Source organism: Sorex araneus, chromosome X (genome assembly GCF_027595985.1).
Source record: "Sorex araneus isolate mSorAra2 chromosome X, mSorAra2.pri, whole genome shotgun sequence".
Lineage (NCBI taxonomy): Eukaryota > Metazoa > Chordata > Mammalia > Eulipotyphla > Soricidae > Sorex > Sorex araneus.
This window is the reverse complement of record NC_073313.1, coordinates 229557229-229581162: the sequence shown is the minus strand read 5'-3', so window position 1 is coordinate 229581162 and position 23934 is coordinate 229557229. Positions and strand designations below refer to the sequence as shown.

The window sequence follows — 23934 nt, the reverse complement described above, 5'->3', positions numbered from 1 at the left end:
TTGATTTGACTTGACAAAAAAGAAAAAAAATGTAGGAGGAAAACCTTGTGGAACACTGGAGATTCTGAGATGAAAGACTATCAAGAAATCCCTAAACATTGGCATGAAAGTCTCCCCAAAGTACAGGAGTTAATTCTTGGTAGCCTTTCTTCCCTCCTCCCCACAGTACAGCCTGGTTAGCTGTCCCCAGCCTGCACTGTAGGCCCACCAGGCTCTGGCCACTCTATCGGGTGACCACACTCAGACCCAGCAGGGGAGTCCAGCTCCAGAGGCACATGCAGAAGAAGCTGTGTCCCCAGCACCCACTTTAGGGTGCCCACTTCAGGGGTGTGTCTGGAGAAAAGACTCAGAGGCTAGAACCCAACGGGTTCTTAACCAATGCTTCGCTTCCTGGACAGGGATGCGTTTGTGCCAACTCTCTCCTCACACACCACAGAGCTCACTGTCAGGGGCGCAGGACATTCCTGAGCAGCAGAGGAAGGGAAAGAAGTCCACTCAGGACCTCAGGAATGGAAAGCCCTGAAATACTGCTTCTGGTGTGCCTCAGAGCTGGCTGACCTTTGCTCACTCTGAACTTTGGAAGCTCAGTTCTTTGTTTTTGTTTTGGGGGCCCGCACCCAGAGCAGCTCGGGAGTTATTTCCAGTTCTGGGCTTGAATGTCTCCCAGGGCGCTTGGGGAACCATAAAGTGCTGGATATTAAACTCAGGCCTTCTTTATCAAAGCCAGCACCCCAGCTGCTCGCTGAGCCATCTCGCCAACCCACATTCCATTTTTTTATTTTTGAGGGGGTGTTCTGGGAGAGGGGAGAGTATTGGGCCACACCCATCTGTGCTCAGGGGCTGTTCCTAGCTCTGAGCATCTTAACCTTCTATGTAGAAGCAAAACAAAAATATTAAAATATACTTAATCAATTCATTATAATATTATTTATATATAATATAAATATAATAATATTTTGTGAAATATTCCCTGGAGTTTTAATTTGGATTTAAGAACTGGAAATAAATTATTATAAATCTGATAAAATGTTATCAGATTTGTTCCTGTTTGTGTTTAATAAACACCCCCAAGTGAATCTAATCAGGCTGTAGAGAGACTCTCTTTGACTGTTTATTGTTGTTGGTTCTTTTTTGGGTTTGGGAGCCAGACTCAGTGGTGCTCAGGGTTCCCCCTTGCTCTGCACTCAGGATACCTGACAGGCCCGGGAAACCATATGTAGTGCCAGGAATAGAACCTGGATCAGCAGCATGGGAGCAAGCACCCTCGCTGCTGTACTATCACTCTAGCCTCTCTTTGATTTTTAGCTTGAGCACTGTTGTCCTTGTTCAGATACATGCTTCTAAAGAAAAATGGAGGAAATTGCGGAAATTCCTAAATGCACACAAATTATTATAATGAATAATTACTCCCATTTACTTTCAGGAAAAACTGGATTTTAAAACTATTTAGTTCCTTTCATTTTTATTAAATAGACATTTCTGTTTATTCATTCCTCAAAATATAGACACTGGCCCTAAATTTGAGATGAAAATTCATTTGATGAAATCTATTATTATCTTTGTCTTAATGTCATTTATTAAGTTCCAGGGCATATTGTTTATGTACATTACTAGCCATTAATTTTTACTGTTTACAGTATATCAGAGTCATTTAATTTGCAACGTTTCTATCAAAGATAGGTATCATTTGTTCATCAACTGTTAACTACTTCTTGTCTAATACTACTAAAATAAATGTAGATATAGTATTGTAACATTGTACAAATTTTGTATAACATTGTAACAATAGATAAATTATAAGAATCAAAGAACCATACTCAGAAATAATTACATAAATTAATTATTTTGGGGCCTCAGAGACAGCTCAAAGGACAATACACATGCTCTGCATGAAAGAGGCTGCTAGCATGTAGTTCTCAGAACTATATAGTCCCCTGAGCACTGCTGGCGACAGCCCCCAAGCATCAAGGATACAGTAGCCTCTAAATACCACTGATGAGGCCTCAAAACCAAAACCAAAATAATAATAATAATAATAATAATAATAATAATAATGATAGTATCACGAATCACACGAATCAAAATCCCGTTGATCGTCGAGTTCTCGAGCGGTCTCAGTAACCTCTCTATCGTCCTGTCCCTGAGATTTTAGAAGCCTCTCTTTCCTTGGCCTTCCCAACAATGCCACATTGGAGGCTCTTTCAGGGTCAAGGGAATGAGATTCAGCTGGTTACTGGCTTTGGCGTATGGGTACACCATGGGAAGCTGCGAGGCTGTCCAATGTGGGCAGGAAACTCTCAGTAGCTTGCTAGTTTCTCCCACAGGGCAAAGTAGGTTATAAGATATCCTACTTCTGGGAGTAGCTTCTGGGAGCTTGCTTTTAAGTCTCTGGATGTTGGCCATTGATGGGATTACACACACCTGGGTTCCTCTGCTGTTACCTTCATGCGTGAGGCTTGTCCAAACATGTGGGGAGGGGCCTTGAGCATGGCTGTGGCTAGGTTCCGGTGGTCCTCGGCCACCAGGCGCTCCACTCGGGGTGGGGAGGGAAGCCGGAGCCCATCCCCTCCGAGGGGCCCGAGGAAGACAGCCAGGCATGCGGGCAAGAGACTCTCTTTATGATAGTAAAAATAATATAATTAACTTTAGTATTAAATATCATTTGTTTTGCATGAATAGATATAATTTAAGAGATCTTTTTCTTAGTCTGTATATATATATAATTTTAGAAATTTACCTTTAACCAGGATTGTTAAACTCAAAATGTAAATAGGTATTTTATGAAATGCTTAATTAAAGTTTGCAATAAATTTTATGAATTACTGTTTGTAGTTTATCTTTTGACATGCTTTAAGCTCCTTGTACCTTAAAAAATAAAATCAGCGTGGTTTTTTTTTTTTTTTAGTCTCTGACATTAAGACTTCAAGACTATCCATCTTTGTCTCATCTTGTTGTTTATGTACCATCTGTCCATGGAAGTAAGGTAACAAATGATTAAGGTTGTTATCAGAATGTTTTGAGATTACTTGTGCTAAGCATTTAGATTATTTTATGAATGAATTTTTTCAGCATAGGGCTTATCTAAAATAGTGACCAGTGGGTATTCCAATTGACTATTAATTCATTAGAATTATCTCTTCTAATTTAAACTAAGCAAAATATATTCAAGCCTCTGTTCCAAACAACTATTTCTGTTTTATTATTCAAAAAAAAGTTTTAATAAATGGTGCCCTTTTATGTGTGGTACTCTACTAAAAGAAGCAGTTCATGACCAGGAAAATATGAATTGTGTTATCAAAAATCTATATACCCCTCGGTTTGGAGAGAGAAGTATGTTTGCAAGCAAGGGGAAGAATGAAAATAAAATAGATACCCACTCCCAGATGGTAGAGTTCTTGTTGTTATGTGTGATTTCTGGTGCTACACCGAAGTGTCTGGTCTCTTATGCACCAAAACTAGCATGCACAAGTAACAGCCAAGTACACACTTCCCTTACAAGCAGAGCAACTAAGAGTATGTAAATATCATATCCATCCGTATATGTGACCACTCGGTATTGCAACAGCTCAGGGAAGGGACAGTGAGAAAGCTACTAAATACATATTTTTAAGTTCGAAAAATAAGTTTTTATCACCAGATATATTTTAAATTACCTTAAAAGATAGTTAAAAAGTCAGAGCAGTAGTAAATCAGATAGTGCACTTGCCTTGTTTGAGTTCAAAGGATGGGTGACTAACAGGCGTGTGCATTCCATGGCTGAGAGCCACCTCCTCTGGTCTCCACAGGAGAAGAACAAAGAGACAGAGGACTACAGTCAAAATAGCCATTTAATGCAGAGCTGTTAACATACTTATAAACATCTGAGGGGGTTCAAGGCATAGGACTGCATGTAGATCATTTACAGAAGTAAAGAGTTTCAATGCAGGTAGTTTCTGGGAGATTTACTCAAGATGTTTTGTCTACCATGGATATATATTTTGTGTTTATCCTTCCCTTGTTACTTAATACTGCAGTTATTTGAATAAACAAAGTAAGTGATAGATTCTAAAACTTAGTTCTCTGGGCTCCAAGGGCAAGCAAGGCTTTTACCTAAATCCCAGACTAGGTCCTGAGGCTGGTTTAGCTCTTCATTCTCCATGGGGGTCCTGTCTCTTAAATTATAAGAACTCACATCAAGACTATGCTTTTATGCTTTCTAGAGTGTCTCATTTTGATGCCAGGGTAGCTTCCCTGCTCGCCCTTGGTCCATCCCAGTCCCTCAGCAGACCTCCCTTTGTGGGATGTTAGGAACTAAAACAACTGAAGCCTGAGTCAAGTAATTATGATTGATACCAAAGAGTAGATATATTTCAGAGTCAATCAACTTCCAAATATTAGAAGCATAGCAGTAATGGTCTTTTCTGTGCTTAACAGAAGAACATTGCTCTATAATAAAACATGAAAAGGCTATAGGGGAAATAGAAAAGCAAGTAATTCATAACAAATACAAAGTCCAAGATCACTGGAAGTTTTGATGTTTAAGTATCCAAGACTGACTTGGGGAATGTAACAATGAGAAGTAAAGCACCAAGGAAAGGTTAAAGATAAACTTAGGACGGGGCTGGAGCCATAGCACAGAGGGTAGGGCATTTGCCTTGCACGCGACCGACCCGGTTTCGATTCCCAGCATCCCATATGGTCCCCAAGCACCGGCAGGAGTAATTCCTGAGTGAAGAGCCAGGAGTAACCCCTGGGCATCACTGGGTGTGACCCAAAAAGAAAAAAATAGATAAACTTAGGGGATTAGGGGTGCACAAAAGAGCACTGTGGATTTCTCTGGGGGAAGAAAAGAGGTAATACACTAATAAAGCCTTAAACACTTAGTTTTAATATCCAATCCCTTGATTGACTTGGATTCAGTTGCCTCATGTGATCCTCTGAGGCTGCCAGGAATAATCCCTACGTACAAAGCTAGGAGTGAGACCTGCACCACAACAGGTATGGCCCCCTACCCCAACCCCCAAAAAAGAAGAGTTTTTATAGATTAGAATGAACTAGACCTGTGCTGTTCAATACAGGAGCTACTAGTACATGTGACTATTTGATTTTTAATTAGTCAAAATTAATAGGGGCTGGAGAGATAGCACAGCGGGTAGGGCGTTTGCCTTGCACGCGGCCGACCCGGGTTCAAATCCCAGCATCCCATATGGTCCCCTGAGCACGGCCAGGGGTAATTCCTGAGTGCAGAGCCAGGAGTAACCCCTGTGCATCGCCAGGTGTGACCCAAAAAGCAAAAAAAAAAAAAAAAAAATTAATATCATTTAAAATTCAGTTCTTTAGTTGAATTATCCACATCACCAGATGGTCAATAGTAATATCACCGCAGAATGTTATAATTAACACTGTTGAGACAAAGAAACAGTGAGAGCAATGGTAGAAGTAGAATATTTGGAAAATTATAAATAATAAATAACAAATTAAAAAGAATGAACAGCATGAATAAATTGGTAGTATGGAAGAAAAGTCTAGAAAAGTAAATTCATGGGGCTGGAGCGATAGCACAGCGGGTAGGGCGTTTGCCTTGCATGTGGCCGACCCGGGTTCAATCCCCGGCATCCCATATGGTCCCCCAAGCACTGCCAGGAGTAATTCCTGAGTGCAAAGCCAGGAGTAACCCCTGAGCATTGCTGGGTGTGACCCAAAAAGAAAAAAAAAAGTAAATTCATGGCCCTATTATGAAAGACATTGATTGGGAACTTTAATATTTAAAAGTTAGTCAGGAGCTGAAAGATTTTTCAACATAGTTGTAATGGGATTTGTTGAAAAGGAAAACAGGCTGAAATGGAGTCACTAAAAACTTTCTTCAAATTGAGACATAATTCCATTTTCTCCCTCTTGCAGTGATGGAGTCTCACCAGTCAATCATAAATCAGTTGGCCAACTTTAGTTAGGTAATCTGCCTCATAGAACCTCTTCCATACAACAAGGGAAAAGGTGACTTTTTAAAATAGTCCTTATTCCCAATCAACTTCTGCCTGCAAAAGTCATTTCACATAGCCCTACTCAGCTCCTCTGCTATATTTGATGCTACCCAATTCATAAATTATTAAGTAATGCCAGTAAGATCTTAAAATTTTATTTTTGAAACAGATCAGAGCAATTTATTTTTTTGGAAGATAAATCTAATTATGGTGTATAATGGCTGAAAAACAGTTTATAAGAAGGTCTTAGGTCTTGTACTAGGCAAGTGGAAATAAAAGAATGCCGAATTTTTAGAAAAGTTAGGGTAAAGGAAGAAATAAAGGTAAGACCTCATCTGCTTTCTACATTCTACCCAACCAACTTAATATTCAAAATTAAGCCTAAAGAAATAGTTTCCCCTGGTTTCCAGGCAATTCAGGTGATCTTGTACTTATTCCAATAATACTTTTTTTATAACTTCTTTCGGAAATTTACTACACTCAGTTATAATTTATTTGTACCTTTGTTATCATCACATTGTTCTAAATTCTTTGAGACTAGGAATAGATAGGAGTTTTTTGTTCTACTTTGTACTCTGAAACTTTAGTTAACTACCACTAAGCTTTAGTGGTAGCTAATTAAACTACCACTAAACTACCTTTGAGCTATATTTTAAAAGACAAATATTTTGAATTAGTGACTCATACCTGCAGCATCACAGATGTGTCCCTGGATGCCCGTAGCATGGCTCGACATGTGCTGTAGCCCCCTCCCATTCTCAAAGGATTATTTACTAGACGTCTCAAAATGCAGACAACTTTGTAAAGACTTTACCAGAAGCACTGTCAGTTGTGACCCAGAAACCCAAATCAAAGATGACTTTACTATAGGTCTGTTGTTTTAGAAATTATGTGACCTCCTAATATTTTATCTGTTAAAGTAAATTAAACTTATTAATAGGAATTTTTAACTTAGCTACTCTTCTTAGGAATTGTCTATAACTGTCTATAATTCATAACCAGGTATGTACATCTATATTTCAGAATTATATATGTAATAATTAGTGAATTTGAATAAGGTTAAATGGGCATTCTTCATATTTTTATATGAGATATACATATATATACATACACAAACATTCTCTGTGTGTATGTGTGAAGCAAGCTATTTTTTAATTGAAACTTATTTAGAAAAATGTGAGAGGAGAGACAGGGAGAAGTACATTTCTCAGAGAGAACTCAGGCTTCTCCAGAGTGGAAATAAGCAAGCGAAGAAACATAGAGACGAGCAAGTATGGTATGTGTTCAAGAAAGAACAAGGGCTTGAAGAGCAAGTTGAGTTTTATATTTCTTAACTGACATTTAAATCTGCAGTGTTTCTAATCATATTAACATCATGTGATTCATACTGTGGTCTTTCTCTTTTGAGAAAAATATTCATATGTATTCAAAAATGTTTTGGCAAAATTTGGAATCATCAGAACTTTTCTGATCTTTATCACTTAAATTGTGACTAATTGGTATTTGACTAAAGGAGAAAGTGTCAAGTCTGCTATTTCTGTTCTGATCTTTATTCTGTAAAATAATAATAAGATAATGTTTTTATATTTCAGTTTGTTGTAGATTGTGAATTCTTTAAAAAAGAGACAAGATCCATACAGCTTCCTGTAACTCATCTTTTTTCCTTTGGTAAGTACTCAGATTTTTGAAACGTTATAAGTTGCTCTTTTATTTTTAACAGTTGTAATTTGTTTTAACTATTGTTATAAAGCATAACTTTGCAGCATTGTATTTTCAAATGTAGTTCTAGAATAACCATATCACTGTATCATTGTCATCCTTGAGTGGGCACCAGTAACATCTCTATTCGTCCTAGCCCTGAGATTTTAGCAGCCTCTCTTTACCCGTTATAACTCATTATAACTTGTTTACTCAAGAAGGGTTTTGCTGACCTTGTCTTCGATGTACCTTATGGATTGTGGTTTGATGTTGAGGTCTTTAATCCATTTTTGTTTTTGCTTTTTGTTCTTTTTTTTTGCTTTTTGGGTCACACCTGGTGATGCACAGGGGTTACTCCTGGCTCTGCACTCAGGGAATTACTCCTGGCGGTGCTCAGGGGGCCATATGGGATGCTGGGAATCGAACCCGGGTCGGCCGAGTGCAAGGCAAACGCCCTACCCACTGTGCTATTGCTCCAGCCCCTCTTTAATCCATTTTGATCTGATTTTTGTGCATGGTGTCAGGTCGAGGTCTAAGCCCATTCTTTTGCATATGGTTGTCCAGTTATGCCAGCACCATTTGTTGAAGAGGCTTTCTTTGTTCCAGTTCACATTTCTTGCCCTCTTATCAAAGATTAGATGATCATACATTTGGGGTTGTGGGTTGGGATATTCCACTCTGTTCCATTGGTCTGCGGCTCTGCCTTTGTTCCAGTACTATGCTGTTTTAATTGTTACCACTTTGTAGTAAAGTTTAAGGTTGGGGAGGGTGATACCTCCCAACATCTTTTTCCCAAGAATTGTTTTAGCTATCCGTGGGTGTTTATTGTTTCATATGAATTTCAAGATTGCTTGAACCATTTCTTTGAAGAATGTCATGGGTATCCTTATAGGGATCACGTTGAATCTGTATAATGCTTTTTCACAATGGGAGTATTTCAAAATGGGAGTATTGCCATTTTGACAATGTTGATTCTCCCTATCCATGAGTAGGGGATATGTTTCCATTTCCTCATGTCCTCTTTTATTTCATGGAGTAGCATTTTTTTTTTGGGTCACACCCAGCGATGCACAGGGGTTACTCCTGGCTCTTCACTCAGGAATTACCCCCTGGCAGTGCTCAGGGGACCATATGGGGTGCTGGGATTAGAACCAGGGTCGGCCGCGTGCAAGGCAAACGCCCTACCAACTGTGCTATCGCTCCAGCCCCATGGAGTAGCATTTTATAGTTTTCTTTGTAGAGGTCCTTTACTTCCTTGGTTAAGCTGATTCCGAGGTATTTGATTTTTTGGGACACGATTGTGAACGGGATTGCTTTTTTCATGTCCCTTTCCTCTGTCTCATTGTTTGCATATAGGAAAGCCATGGTTTTTTGGGTATTGATTTTATAGCCTCCGACCTTACTGTACAGATCAATTGTTTCTAAGAGTTTCTTAGTAGAGCTTTTAGGCTTCTCTAGATATAGTATCATATCATCTGCAAATAGTGAGAGTTTGATTTCTTCCTTTCCTATCTGAATGCCCTTAATATCTTTTTCTTGCCTAATGGCTATTGCTAGTACTTCCAGTACTATATTGAAGAGAAGTGTTGAGAGTGGGCATCCTTGTCTTGTTCCCAATCTTAGAGGAAACGCCCTTAGTTTTTCCCCATTGATGATAATGCTTGCCATAGGTTTGTGGTAGATGGCTTTGACTATCTTGCTAAAGGTATCTTCAAAGATGACACGGAACTAAGCAATCAAGTAAAAACAGAGTTAAAGAAATGGGACTACATTAAACTAAGAAGCTTCTGCACTGCAAAAGACACAGGGACCAGAATACAAAGGCAATCTACAGAATGGGAAAGGATATTCACCCGATACCCATCCGATAAAGGATTGATATCAAGAGTATACAAAGCACTAGTTGAAGTCTACAAGAAGAAAACAGCCAACCCCATCAGAAAATGAGCCAAAGAAATGAACAGAAACTTTTCCAAGAAAGAGATACGAATGGCTAAAAGGTATATGAAAAAATGCTCTGCATCACTAATCATCAGGGAGATGCAGATCAAAACTACCACGAGATACCACCTCACACCACAGAGAATGGCACACATCCAAAAGAGCAAAAGCAACCGCTGTTGGAGAGGATGTGGAGAGAAAGGGACCCTTCTACACTGCTGGTGGGAATGCCAACTGGTCCAGCCCCTTTGGAAAACAATATGGACGCTTCTCAAAAAATTAGAAATTGAGTTTCCATTTTATCCAGCAATACCACTTCTGGGAATATATCCTAGAGAAACAGAAATGTATAGTCAAAATGACATCTGCACTTATATGTTCATTGTGGCACTGTTTATAATAGCCAGAATCTGAAAAAAACCCGAGTGCCCGAGAACAGATGACTGGCTAAAGAAACTTTGGTACATCTATACAATGGAATACTATGCAGCTATTAGAAAAGATGAAGTCGTGAACTTTGCATATAAGTGGATCAACATGGAAGGTATCATGCTAAGTGAAATGAGCCAGAAAGAGAGGGACAGGCATAGAAAGATTGCACTCATCTGTGGAATATAAAATAACAGAGTAGGAGACTTACATCCAAGAGTAGTAGTATGTAATGCCAGGAGGTTGGCTCCATAGCTTGGAAGCTGGCCTCACATGTTGGTGGAAAGTCATCCCAAATAGAGAAGGGAACACCAAGTAAAATGCGAGGGGAGGGAGATGCATGCTGAAAGTAGACTAGAGACTGAACACGATGGTCACTCAATGCCCCTGTTGCAAATCACAACACCCAAAAGGAGAGAGAGAAAACAAATTGGAATGCCCTACCACAGAGGTGGGGTGGGGTGGGGGGAATGGGATTGGGGGGTAGGAGGGATACTGGGTTCATTGGTGGTGGAGAATAGACACTGGTGGAGGGATGGGCTCTCAAACATTGCATGAGGGAAAAACAAGCACGAAAAGGGGTGAATCTGTAACTGTACCCTCACTGTGACTCACTAAAAAAAATTTAAAAAAGAAATAAATAAAAAGTAAAAGTCATCCTATAATATTAAAAAAGACTTGTTTACTCGAATAAACATACAGTGTTATTAATTTAACACAGGCTGTCATGCATAGTTTGTATGCAGGAGGCCTCATTTTGTTCCCTGGTTCTGCATGGTCTCTGGAACACTGCTGAGAGTGACTGTACTATCAACTGCAGGGAGTAAGCCCTAAGCACCACCAGTTGTGACCCCAAAACTAAAAAGTTTAGTCATTTCTGAGAAACAAACTTAAATTTCTCCATGGTTACATATAGTTACCGTGAGTAACTATGTAGACATTAGTGTAAGTTTGTACTGTAAGTTACCAATTTCTAAGTTATCAATTTCAATTTCTTTCAAGATTTCCCTAATGGGGACCATAAATGTAGCTCAGAGGTAGAGCACTTGCCTTTCATGTGTGAGGCTCCCTGAGTTCAATCCCTGACAAGTGGGTCAGTGAAAGTAAGGAGGGATTTTTTTCTAAATACTTTTTCCACTTTTTTATTGTGGTGACCAAAGTAAAATTACAAGTATTCACACAGTATAGACTTGAAATTTTTATTTTGAAATTTATATATACACAAAAGTGAGAGGAAGCATACAAGGCTAATAAACATCTTTCACTCACTTAACTATGATGTTAACCACTTACCATAAATAATACAATTGTCAAAACTAAACAAAATAATTTTTGGAATAATGCTATTATTTAATCTATACATTTTAGTAGGCATTTATTTGTTTCTTTGCTGATGTTTTACTAAAGGCCTGAGTAGTGGTACATAAGAACGTCTCAGCCCTCTCCATCTCCTTCCCTTGATAGCCTCAATTCTATAGTGGGGGTCTAGACATTTTAGTTTAGTTAAACTAAACCGTTTCCTTGCTTGCTTGCTTTTTTGCGTGTTCAGGGGGGTTTGGGGGCCACACCTAGCAGTGTTCAGTGTGCTCAGTGCTACTCCCAGCTCTGTGTTTGGGAATTTCTCCTGGTGGTGCTCCAGCAACCCTTCGGAGCCTGGAACCAAACATGGGACTTCCGCATGCAAAGCACACACTCACTCATTGAGACATACCTCTGGCCCTTTGTTGTTTTTTTTTAAATGTTATATGTATATTTTTTTTTGCCTTTTGACTGAGGTCAAATCTAGTATATACCACATAAAATTGAGATAACCTGATATTTGTTTTTCTCCTTTTAGCTCTTTTCACTGAACATAATCCTTCCAGTTCCTTAATGTAGCTGAGTATTCTGTTGTGTGTACCACAGCTTCTTTATTTACTCATCTAGTAATGGAGTACTTTTAATTCAACAGGATTGTTTTCAAGGAAAGTTGTATTAAATACAAGTGGACTGTTCTATAATATAGAGCTTCTAAACTTTGGACAGGTAATTATTATTCTGACCATAACAAGAATTTAGTTTTTACTGTTCAGTTCAATAAACAAATAAATTTTTGCATTTTATTTTTGTGTTCAATTTTACTAGATATATCAAGCTTTTAAAATCAACGTAATAAGCAAATGTTCAGGAATCAAAAGTAAGTGTAAATATATGACTATTCAATAGGATTTAACTAGATTTTTCTAAAATACTTCTCTGTATATTTTATGTGAAATAAAATTTAATATATGATCATAAAAGAGAAATGTATATTCTCAACATACTTAACCTAGACCTCATCTTAGCAGCAATTAATTATTTTCTTGTTCTTGTTTAAATAACATTTTTTAGAAGTAGTCTATCTTATTATAGTTTTAATATAGATTTAGCTATGTGTAATATAGATTTAGCTATATTTACCAGTTTCTCAGTAAATCACATATGTGTCTACATCTTGTATAAATCTAATAAGATGTTTTAAAATTCTCCATAGTTTTGTTACATGATATAATTTACTAATTTTTAAAAAAATTTTGGTCACTATGATTTACAATTTTACACTACTGTTAGTAATGGAGTTTCATAAAGATAGCATTTCAATACTGCACACTGCGTAGTGTTCATTTCTCTCAGCCGCCATTGTCTCAGGGTCTCCCCTACCCTCACCTTAACACAACCTCTCAGTTTCCACATCTCAAGATGGTACTCTCTTACGGACTTTTTTTATAAACTGGGCAATTATGTAATTAGTTATGTATTATAGCCTAACCACATATATAATTTATATGTTATAGTAATATATAGTTGCTTCATGTTTTCTCAGAAGAAATAACTAATATCTATAAAGTTCATATTCCCTGGTCTTATGAAGATTCACTGACTATTGCACAGTAAGTATAAAATTTTTCTAAACATTGGGTTTTTGCAGGCATGGGAGTTTGGGCCACACCTAGAGATGCTCAGGGGCTTCTCTCAGTACTGTGCTCAAGAGTAAGCCCTGTGATGGTTAGAGGTTCTTGTGGTACTTGGGATAAATCTGGTCAGCTTGCATGCTTGGGATAAATCTGGTCAGCTTGCATGCACTTAGTGAATCTTAGTGAAATTTTAGTAAAATATTTAGATGCCTCTTAATAAAATATTGGCATTCTTTATGTAGTTTTGTGTCCATATGAAAATGTACTGATGGTATTTTTATTTTAATTATATAGAATTTAAACTTTATGTTTTTGAAACATATACCCATTTTCACCCTTCCCCAACTTCCTTATGGCAATGAAGTGGGTAATGAAGCTTGATGGGATTAAAAATGTATCCATCAGTAATAATGTGTTTAATTAGTTAACTGCCTCTACACTGTGAAATTGTGTTGTCCTGAAGTCATTCAATAGCATTTTGTGTTTGAGAATTAATACCTAAATTATCTCTTCAGAGTTCCATCTAACACAGAAATCTCTTTGAAACTCCATATTGCTCAACCAGATAATGACAGCCATACTGCATTATTAAAAATGTATACATCATCAGACTGTGAATATGAGGTAAGTTATTATGTTTGCCAAATTTTTAAGATTTAGTTACAGAAGAAGTTGGCAATATATTTTTTGTTAACTTAAATTGTTTATGGAAATAAATATGTAGAAAAGATATTTTTAATACTTTAATATTCTTCATTTTGGCCAGTTAAACAGAAGCTTAGCTGAACAGAAGTACTTTCTTAGGTGAACCATTGAAAGTATGCATATTCTTAAATAGTGCAAAGTGAAATAGAAATTGAGAGTGTATGTTAACTTTCTAAAACTGGAAGCCTAAAGTCCAGAATTCACTATAAAGATCATTATGAAATCAACTGTTTTGACTTTATTGAAGTACTTGGGATGATATATAAGTATTCAACTTTACAGGAGAAACCTAGGTATCTTCTTTCCTTTTCACTAATTATTTTAAACTCTAGTAGTTATTAATATGTGTAATTCAGTGCCTGTTTATTTTAAATAGTCACAGATCATTTTATGTTGAGAGGAATAATAGACTCAAGAGTAACATTTGTTTACTTTAGAATCTGTAAGTAAAAGAGTGTATCAGAACATATCAGGTTCTAAATATTATAGATTTAAATAGCTAAAGAATATATTTTTCAATGCTGATTTCTCATTTAGTAAAATGTCTTATTTCTACCTAATTCCTTTAAACCAAACTTTAACATTTAGCTTCTTAAGATAAATTTTCCAGTTTAACTAGGAATGGTAGCTCAAATGAATAATACCATCTGTTTTCTGCAATCAAATTTCAGTTAGACCTGTTATGTTATTTTATATTACATAAAACTTATAAATTATTTTATGTCTTATTTTGTTTATAACATTGAGAGATTTTGTAGCTATAATTTTTCATGTGCCTTCATATTTAATATTACTAACATGTTAAGAATTGTGTTAACAATTTGACTTTAAGTACTAACTGCTCTCAAAAAAATCCATCTTTTTACAGTTGCTTTATAATTTTCACAATGTCCACACTTTGATAAAACTTAGTTTGTAACTTCCCTATAAATTGTTTACTTTTTCCAGACTGCCCATATTTAAAAATGTATTTATGATGGAAATAACTAATGATTTCTTTTTAAATATAGTTTTGGTTTTAGTGTTATTAAATGACTTTTATTTGTCTAGATTATATGGTACCTATTTTTGTGAACTTTACTCAGATATTTAGCCTAATTATATTTATTGCTGTACAGTTGTAGGTGTGAGATTCTAAAGTACTATTCATATCATATCTTTAGGTTGATTAATGTCGGTACTTCTTCAACAAATATTGCTTCTGGATACAGTCAATAAATCCCTTTAACTTGTGTGATCCAATAATAAGATACTCTATTAATTATATATTCTAGTTAATAAAGTCATACTTCATTTACCGTAATGAGGTGTATCTGTCAATGATTTAGACTATGGAAAATATGCTAAACAGTTTAAATTAGAAAATGTTGGAAGTTCAGAGCATTTTAATACCTTGAGTGCTTTTATGTTTATTATTATACAAAGATTAATGATTATGCTTCAGAATACTCAGAAGTGCTTCATTTCGTAAAATATTAACTAGAATGAGTTTAGGGAGAGTAACCTTTTCTTAATGATTGTTTTTTTCCTAGGTGACTGTTAAGACTTCCCTTTCACAAATACTTGGACAGGTAAGAAGACTTTGGTTGATCACTTATGACCTAGGTTGATCATTTATACCCTAAAGCCAGAGTTATAAATTTTTTCTCTTAAAGGGCCAGAGAGCAAATATTTTAGCAGACCACATATTGTTTCTTGCTGCTGCTACTACTATTGCAATTACTTTTTTTTTCTGAATCCTCTTCTCTTCTTTCTTCCACTTTATTTATTTACTTTTGGTGAAGTAGGATAGTTTTTATTGAAACTTATTGAGAAAGATGTCAGGGGAGAAAGGGGGGAAAATGTGTGTTCAAGAGAGAACACAGGCTTGTTCAAAGTGGAAATAAGCAGGGAAAGAAACAGTCAAGCAAGTGAGAACACAGTGTTCAAGGAAGAATACAGACTTGAAGAGCAAGTTTCTTCCACTTAAATAAAACCTTTCTTGGCACACACAGACCACAGTTTATAGTCAGTAATACTACAAAAACTATCAAGTAGTAAAACTCACATATTGTTATTATTAAACATTGCAACTATTGTAAAGCATACAGTCTGAACATAAGTAGATAATATTGGTTAAAGAAATTATATAATTTTAAAATTTTACTAAATTATTTATTGTGCTTTTTATTACTTAACCTTCACTTATCTCTTTAATTGTTTTTGGTCTCCTGTGTTTTATAATCTAGGCATAGTAAATTTTTTTAAATGATATTTTCATAATTCTAATGAAACTCACACATCAAAATTAAATTAGAAACTTTTAAAATATGCATTATCTCATTTTATTCTCAAATAGCCTGGCCTGGTGTGATTAGATTGTGATTATTATTAACTGTGCTAAAGTGGGGAAAAAGATTATATGTTATTATAAGTTGAGAAATAGCACCATAAGTATCTCTAATAAATAGTCTAAAGTGCTAGAGGACCAATTAATAACAAAAATCATCCCTGGAATATAGAGGAAAAATCTATGCCATTGTATCTTTAGTATGTCCAAGAAATATACTGGTGGGACCTTAAGATAGAATATATTCTCTTATCCATGGTATCTCAGGCACATGTAATTCAGTTAGTGAAAAGAATGTCAAATTAGCTTGATACTCTTTATTTCAAGCATAACTATATGTACATCAAAAAAGGACAGTCTAATCATCTTCAGATATTGAGGTTTTCTAAAAATTAACATGTGGTTATTACAGAATCAATGATAGGAATTTTTTAAATGTCAAAAATTTGTAGTTATTGATTTAAATCCTTCTCAGATTGACCTTAACCTGAAAGCTTTGTAACTTTCCACATGGTGAATCAATAAAAGAATTAAAAATAATAATAATAAATAAATAAATCCTTCTCAGATTATTGAAAATACATATGATAGTTTTTGTTTTTAAAATTTTATCTTGGGGCTGGAGTGATAGCACAGTGGGTAGGGCGTTTGCCTTGCACGTGGCTGACCCGGGTTCAAATCCCAGCATCCCATATAGTCCCCTGAGTACCACCAGGGATAATTCCTGAGTGCAGAACCAGGAGTAACCCCTGTGCAGAGCCAGGTGTGACCCAAAAAGCAAAAAAAAAATTATCTTGAGGGGCCAGAGCAAGCAGGGTACAGCAAACAGGTAGGGCATTTGCCTTGCATACAGCCAACCCAATTTCAATCCCTGTCATACTATATGGTCCTCAAGCACCTCCAGGAGTAATTCCTGAGTGGAAAGCCAGAAGTAACTCCTGAGTATTGCTGAGTTGCCCCCACCAAAAACAATTTTTTTAATTAAATAACTTAAAAGATAAAATTTTATCTTGAAAATAGAGAGTAAGGGGGCTGGAGCAATAGTACAGCAGGGAGGGTGAAGGTGCTTACTTCCTGAAATTTTATGCAATGTTATGTGTAAGCATTAATTTTCATAGCCTTCATCAGATTCCCAGGGAATCTGTACATTTTCTTTTCTAAAGCATTATGTAGACTAGTAAGTAGCATGGTTGAATGTAATTTTCTTTGTTTTGATACTGTTTTTCCCCTTTGAGACACATGACTTAAAATACTGTTGATCAGTCTTCATGTATGCAACATTCCAACAATACACCCTCCACTAGAATGTCAGCTTCCCTTCATTATCTCAGTTGTTTCTTTTTAAAACAGTATTAGGACCATGGAGGTAGCTAATGGTAATAGTAAACCATGTGTTGGGGCTGGAGAAATAGCACAGCGGGTAGGGCGTTTGCCTTGCACGCGGCCGACCCGGGTTCAAATCCCAGCATCCCATATGGTCCCCTGAGCACGGCCAGGGGTAATTCCTGAGTGCAGAGCCAGGAGTAACCCCTGTGCATCACCAGGTGTGACCCAAAAAGCAAAAAAAAAAAAAAAAAATAGTAAACCATGTGTTTACTTGTTATCCAGTTTTGCTTTATTTGGTTTCAGTTACCTGTCATCAACAATATACTGATAATATATTATGTGCAGTGATATTTGAGAGACTACATTTGCATAACTTTATAATTTTTTTATTACTTGTGGCTCATGTACTGTGTCTATCCATTATACTTTTTAACTGGTATGTATACATATATACAATATATGTATATGAAAAACAGTATACTTAGGATTTGGTATTATAGTTTTTGTCATATGCTAGTGATGTTAGAACTTATTTCCTGTGAAGCAGTGGTAACTTTTATGGATTTTGTTGTTGTTGTTTTGTTTTGAGGCTTTACCTGGTGCTACATCTAATTTGGTGGTAGGTGGGTTGTTCCTGGTGTTGCTCACAAGACCATGCCATGCAGGTGTTCAAACCCGGAGCACAAACCATATGGCTCAGCCCTTTGAGCTATCTACCTTGTCTCTACTTTGTTTTTTCCAGAGACTCGAACTTCTAATAGAATAATTTGAGATATTATAATATAGTGGTGAAATTTTACTCCATAAAATTTCAAGAGTAAAGAACATAAACATTTAATAGTAGGTAGTATTTTTCTAATAGCTTTTCATGTTCCAGTAATTATTCTCTGTACTTTACACAAGTGAACATATTTAGTTCATTAAATAGTCTGTCAGGTAAAGGCTAATATTGTCCCCATTTTACTGATGAGGACTTTCAAAAAGTAATGATCAGAAACTTGCTTGTCTATTATATTTTCAATTGTGCAAGTTTCTTAACTTTTTGTGCTTTGCTTTTCTTCAGCTATAAAATAGGAATAAAAACTACCTCAACTTTTGGGAAGTTGAGCTTGAGATAAATGCATGTAAGATGTTTAATATTATGCACAGAACATATTAAAAATGCCTTACAAAAAAATCATATGGTATATGTTACTCAATTATACACTCTATATGCTTTTTTTAATTGAATCAGTGTGAGCTGCAGTTACAAAGCTTTCATGTTTGAGTTTCAGTCATACAATGATTGAACAACAATCCTTCCACCATTTTCCACCACCAATGTCCCCAATGACCCTACCCCTACCCCAGCTCACCCCTCTCACTGCCTCTATGGCAGATAATTTCTCTTTTACTCTCTCTCAACATATGGGAATTATGGTTTGCAATACAGATACTGAGAGGCCATCATGTTTGGTCCCTTATCTACTTTCAGCACACATCTCCCATCCCAAGCGATCCTTCCAACCATCATTGACTTAGTGATCTCTTCTGTATCCCAGCCGCCTTCTCCTCCAACTCATGAGGCAGGCTTCTAACTGTGGAGCAGTCTTCCTGGCCCTTGTCTCTACTCTCCTTGGGTGTTAGTCTCATATTATGTTATTGTATATTCTACAAATGCCACTATACATACTTCTGATGGAAATTTTAGATATCAGATTTCTAATATTCAATATATTCTTAATCATGAACCTTTCTTAAATGGTTTTGTTGTTGTTTTCAAGCCTCACGCAGCAGTGATTATGGCTTACTCCTGACTCTGTGTTCTGGGATCACTCCTGATGTTGTTGCTTAAGAGTTCTCATATGTGGCACCAGAGCCTGAACCCAGGTCTGCTACATGCAAAGCAAGCACCTTACCCACTGTACTGTCTCTTCTGACTCTTTCTTAGAGTTCTGTTGTTACTAGAAATATTTTTGTGGCCATGTTAGTCAGGTAAAGCAGAAAGTGAGGAGAAGAATTTTTATTTCATGTAAATGTGCTTTTATTTCATTAACATGAATATTTGGAAATTACCATTGATTTCCTTTTTTTTTTTCCTAGGTAGTCAGATTTCATGGTGGATCTCTTCCTGCTTATGTTATATCTAGTATCCTACTTGCATATGGAGGACAGTTATACTCTCTCTTCTCAGTGGGTAAGAATGTTTTTATTTCTCTCTTCCTCTCCTTCTCCTTTCTCCTTTCTTAATTGTGTGTAATAACAAAATAAATAAGTGATGACGGCTGTGGTGGTGGCAGTCTCCCTCACACACCACTATGCATTCCCCATCCCACCCTACAGTCACTGCCAACAGACCCATGAAGGAGGGAACAGGACTGCCACGCTGGTTGGTGATCAGTTTCAGTTTGTCCCATACCCCCAGTCTCCTTGGTCTTGTGTGCGCCCCAACCTCCAAGCATTGGAGATAGCCACTACACCCAGGTCAGGTGGCACAATCAACATGTGAAAGCTCTTGCTTCTGAGGAAGACTCTTCAAAGATAAGACAAAGACCTCCTGCAGCCAGAAGATCTGCTCAAAGGCAAAGTACCACCTAGGAGTGTTTCTCCTTTCCTTAATCCAACAACCATTTAAACATTCATATTAATTCTACTTCTTAATATTAGTCATTTTGAATGGACACAGTAAGAGATACATTAAGCTTGTAGGGTGTCTCTCCTGGGGCTCAGGCCACATTAGTCTTTTCTTCCCCTAGCAGGGTCCTGATCCAGTTGTTACTCTTTGGATCCTGAAAGAATTTGTTCATGACCATGCTCTTAACTTATAGTTAAGTATTATGGTGCTTGACCTGGCCCATTTCGATTCCAGGATAGCTCACAGCTTGCCCTGGGTTCGTCCAGTCCCTTGCTGGGACCCTGTTTTTGGGGTACTAGGAACTAAGGGCAACTGAGGCTTAAGTCAAGAAAACAGATGCCCAGGAGTGAATATATTCAGAATCATTTAACTCCCAAATTCCAAAAGCATAGCAGTAACTGTCTTCCTGTGTCTATACAAAAAGGACAATGCTCTAAAGTAACTATGAAAAGGAAATAAGGAGAAGAGAAAAGCAATATTTCACTTACACATACAAATCCAGAGTCTTTAGAAGGATCTGACCTCACAAGTCAACAGAGTCTGATTTGAGGATAAAGATGATTGACCATTTGGGGAAGCAGAGCACAGAAAAGAGATTACAGATAAACACACAGGAATGGGAGTGCTTTGGGAGCACTGTGATGGGTATTACTCAGTAAACCTAAGCTCCCTGTGGCCAGGGGGGAAAACAAACCAATATTATCCTACATAATTGCTTCCGTGTGTGTGTGTTTTGCTGGAATCAAACTCAAGGTCTCATACCTGCAAGTTTTTATAGTTTTTTAAGTAATTTTTTGAAACTTAAACTATTCAACCATGGAACCTTATTCGTGACCCTCATGATGTCTTTTTTATCCTACAAGTGATTAATGAAGAGTCATCAACTTCTAGAAAATTTATGACATTTCTCTCAAATTCGTTGTGGTTTTTAAGATTCTCATAAAGAGCTCCAAGAAAATTCTTGTTTTCTTCATTTTATGCCGATATATCAGAAGTTCATTAATGAGAATCTTATTCTTCATTCTGTTGCCAATGACTAACATAGTGCTACATAAATAAAGGGCATTAAGTATAACATTTGTTTTTCAGTTAGATCCTGACTTAAAAAAATGATATGATTTACAGTTTAATGAATGGACTATTTCAAAGCCATATATAGTGTTAAGGGAAGCAACAAGAAATGGCAAAATACTGGGTTTGCAACAGAGACATCTGGTACTCCAGGTACTAAGCAGGGAGGAAACTAACCTGTAGAACTATAGGAGAAGGCAATATTGCTGCATATTTGGGTATCGGAATTGCTGTAGCCTCTGTCAGCCTGTCACACAGCAGGGAAATAAATGTTGTAGTTATATTTTCTCTCAACCTCCTATACTGTTAACTTAATCTGCCTCTCATTCTCTGAACCCAGTTAGTAGCCAGTCCTTCCAGAATTAACAGCAAAGTTAAAGAATAAAGAATAGATACTGAAGGGAAAATATGTAAAATAGAGTACACTGGGAAAATCCCTCTCTGTGGACTATAGGAATGAGAACAGTTTCCCAGGAGCTAAAACTATTTAAGACCCTTGAACAATTGTTGGGCGTGAACACTATAATCAAATGAGCAAGATGAAGGAATAGAGAGTGGGGCTGATTTGTATAAAAGCAATCGCAAAATTTTCTCTACCATTTTCATCTTACCAAATCCTTCAATACATACTCACTCACTTTTAGTGACTTTTCAGTTTCACTTCTAATGTTAGTGTTCATTTTAACCTTAATTAACATCTGTTCAGAAGTGAGGAACTTTCAAGTGATGTGCCAAGATTCAACCTTTTAATTTAGCAATTATTTTGGCAATATTTTATCAACCATACTTGAATATAGATGCCTTTTTATTGGAAAGACTCCTCATTCTTTTGTAGATTTAAGTGACTTGATAATTGATTCTCAGACATAGAATTCAATCTGGATAGTTTATATAGATCACAGCAATATATCATATTGGTTAATCTAGGGCACTGTTTCCCAAAGTGGGTGATACCACCCTGGCCATGGGGTAGAGGGTAGGTGGTAGTCTCAGGTAAAATTGAGGGAATTTTCTGTTTGCTCACATAAAAAAATGTATATTTTCCCTGCTTTGTTTTCTTTTGTTTGTAGACCAAATAAGTTTGGGAATCTCTGATGTAGAGGAATTAAATGTGGAATAATATCTCAAACAAATTAAAGAAATTGTTCCTAATCAGGGATGCTTGCCAAAAATATCAGTGATAATAGAATGACTACAACAAAATAGCAGATAATAGCAAGTATTATGGAAATATGGATCAATTAGGGTCTTTCTTCACTGTGGCTCTGTAAAATGACTTGCTTAGCTGCTGGAAAGCAATCTGGCAGTTTCTCAGGTTTATTTAGACAGTATCCATATGTTTCAACCTCTCCATTCCTAACTATATTGCCAAGAAAACTGAAAACCCACAGCTACTCTAAACTTGTACTCAGTGTTCACAGGATTACTATTTATAATATCCAAATTGGGGAAACAACACAAACGTCCATCAGTTGATGAATAGATGAAATGTGCTGATACATGCTACATAGTGGATAAATCTTTGGAAATATACTAAGTCAAAGGCACCAGTCAGAAAGTGCCACATAGATTATTCCATGTATATGACATATTCAGAATATACCAGTCCCCAGAGATAAAGTAGACTAAGTGGTTACATAAAACTAGGGAGGGCACTAAAGGAAAAGAGTTTCTTTTAAGAGTAAGAAAAATATTCTAAAACTTGTAAGGATTGATGTTCTGCTTTGGGAATACACTACAAGTTACTGAATCATATATACTGAGTGGGTGAATTGTATGAGAATTATATCTTCGTCAAGTTGACTTTTTAAAAAATTCACTTGTGGAGCTTTGTGAAAATACAGATGATAAAAAACCAGTCTTGGCTTCCTGAATTTCTTTCACAGATCATTAAATGTGTCTTCTTGTATAAGAATAATTAAATTATAGTAGTTTCAGTCATTTGTGGAGAGTCTGTGATAGTAATAAAGTCTCGCCCTCTAGATCATGAGATATATTTCATAGACAATGTAGAATATAATGTGTCTTACTCTTAGTGACTATAAAGTGTTTGTTACATATAATTTTGTTTTTAATCTTAGGTCATTGCTTAGACTTTGCAACTATGTTGGATAAAGAAGCCAAACCATACAAAGTTGATCCTTTTGTCATCATAATTAAGTTTCTGTTGGGGTAAGTTTTATTATCTGTGATTATGATTTTATTTGTCATATATTAAATATTATGTTTACATCCAAAACGGAATATACCTTTTATACAGATATGTCATTTGACTTGTTCTGCTAGGTGAAATGTTTTTTCTGGAGCAAAGTCTTAATTAAAGTGTATCAACATTTGCAAAAGAATCTCTATGGCCCATTTTCTTTAAATATTCTAGATTTCACACCCCCCCTTTTTTTTTTCAGTTTTTGGACCACACTCTGGTGTGCTCAGGAGATCATGTGGTGCCAGGGGTTCAGTATTGATCTTTTGCATATAAAGCATGTGCTCAACACTTTGAGCCGCCTCCTGGCCCCCTGAAAAATAGATTCTAAATACAAACCATTATAGAGTATTAATGAAACAGTGCCCTAATTCACTTTTTCTTACTTCCCAAAGTGTATTTAACATCTCTCTAACATTCCTTTCTCCTTCCTTTTATGTAGGGGATATATGTAGGGGAGAGACTTCCCAATCAGTGCTCGGGGTCCCCATATTCCTGGAAAATCAAGCCACTTGCTTGAATGCTAGGGTCAGAGGATGCTGTATTGCTGGGGCCCTTCTGTGCTGAGATGACCAAAGCCACCTGATTTGTGGTCTGGGTGTCTCCATGGCTTTTTTCAGCAATTTGATGTAGGTGGTGCCAGGCTTCTAACCAGGGTTGGGCACATCTCCCCATCCACAGAATTCCATTCTTAATGTATCAATTTTTGTGGATTTTATTTAGGT

General features: G+C 36.6%; 1 protein-coding gene across 1 annotated transcript in view; it reads left to right on the top strand.

Annotated features, from left to right (window-relative positions):
* PGAP1 (post-GPI attachment to proteins inositol deacylase 1) overlaps positions 1 to 23934 on the top strand; it is an 88928-nt gene that overhangs the window by 43856 nt on the left and 21138 nt on the right. Inside the window, exons 13-21 of the mRNA XM_004601400.3 lie at positions 2906 to 2983; positions 7553 to 7628; positions 11980 to 12053; positions 12153 to 12204; positions 12871 to 12937; positions 13477 to 13585; positions 15199 to 15237; positions 19404 to 19497; positions 23088 to 23178. Of these exons, the coding sequence (XP_004601457.3) occupies positions 2906 to 2983; positions 7553 to 7628; positions 11980 to 12053; positions 12153 to 12204; positions 12871 to 12937; positions 13477 to 13585; positions 15199 to 15237; positions 19404 to 19497; positions 23088 to 23178 (680 nt within the window). The remainder of the gene's footprint in view (positions 1 to 2905; positions 2984 to 7552; positions 7629 to 11979; positions 12054 to 12152; positions 12205 to 12870; positions 12938 to 13476; positions 13586 to 15198; positions 15238 to 19403; positions 19498 to 23087; positions 23179 to 23934) is intronic.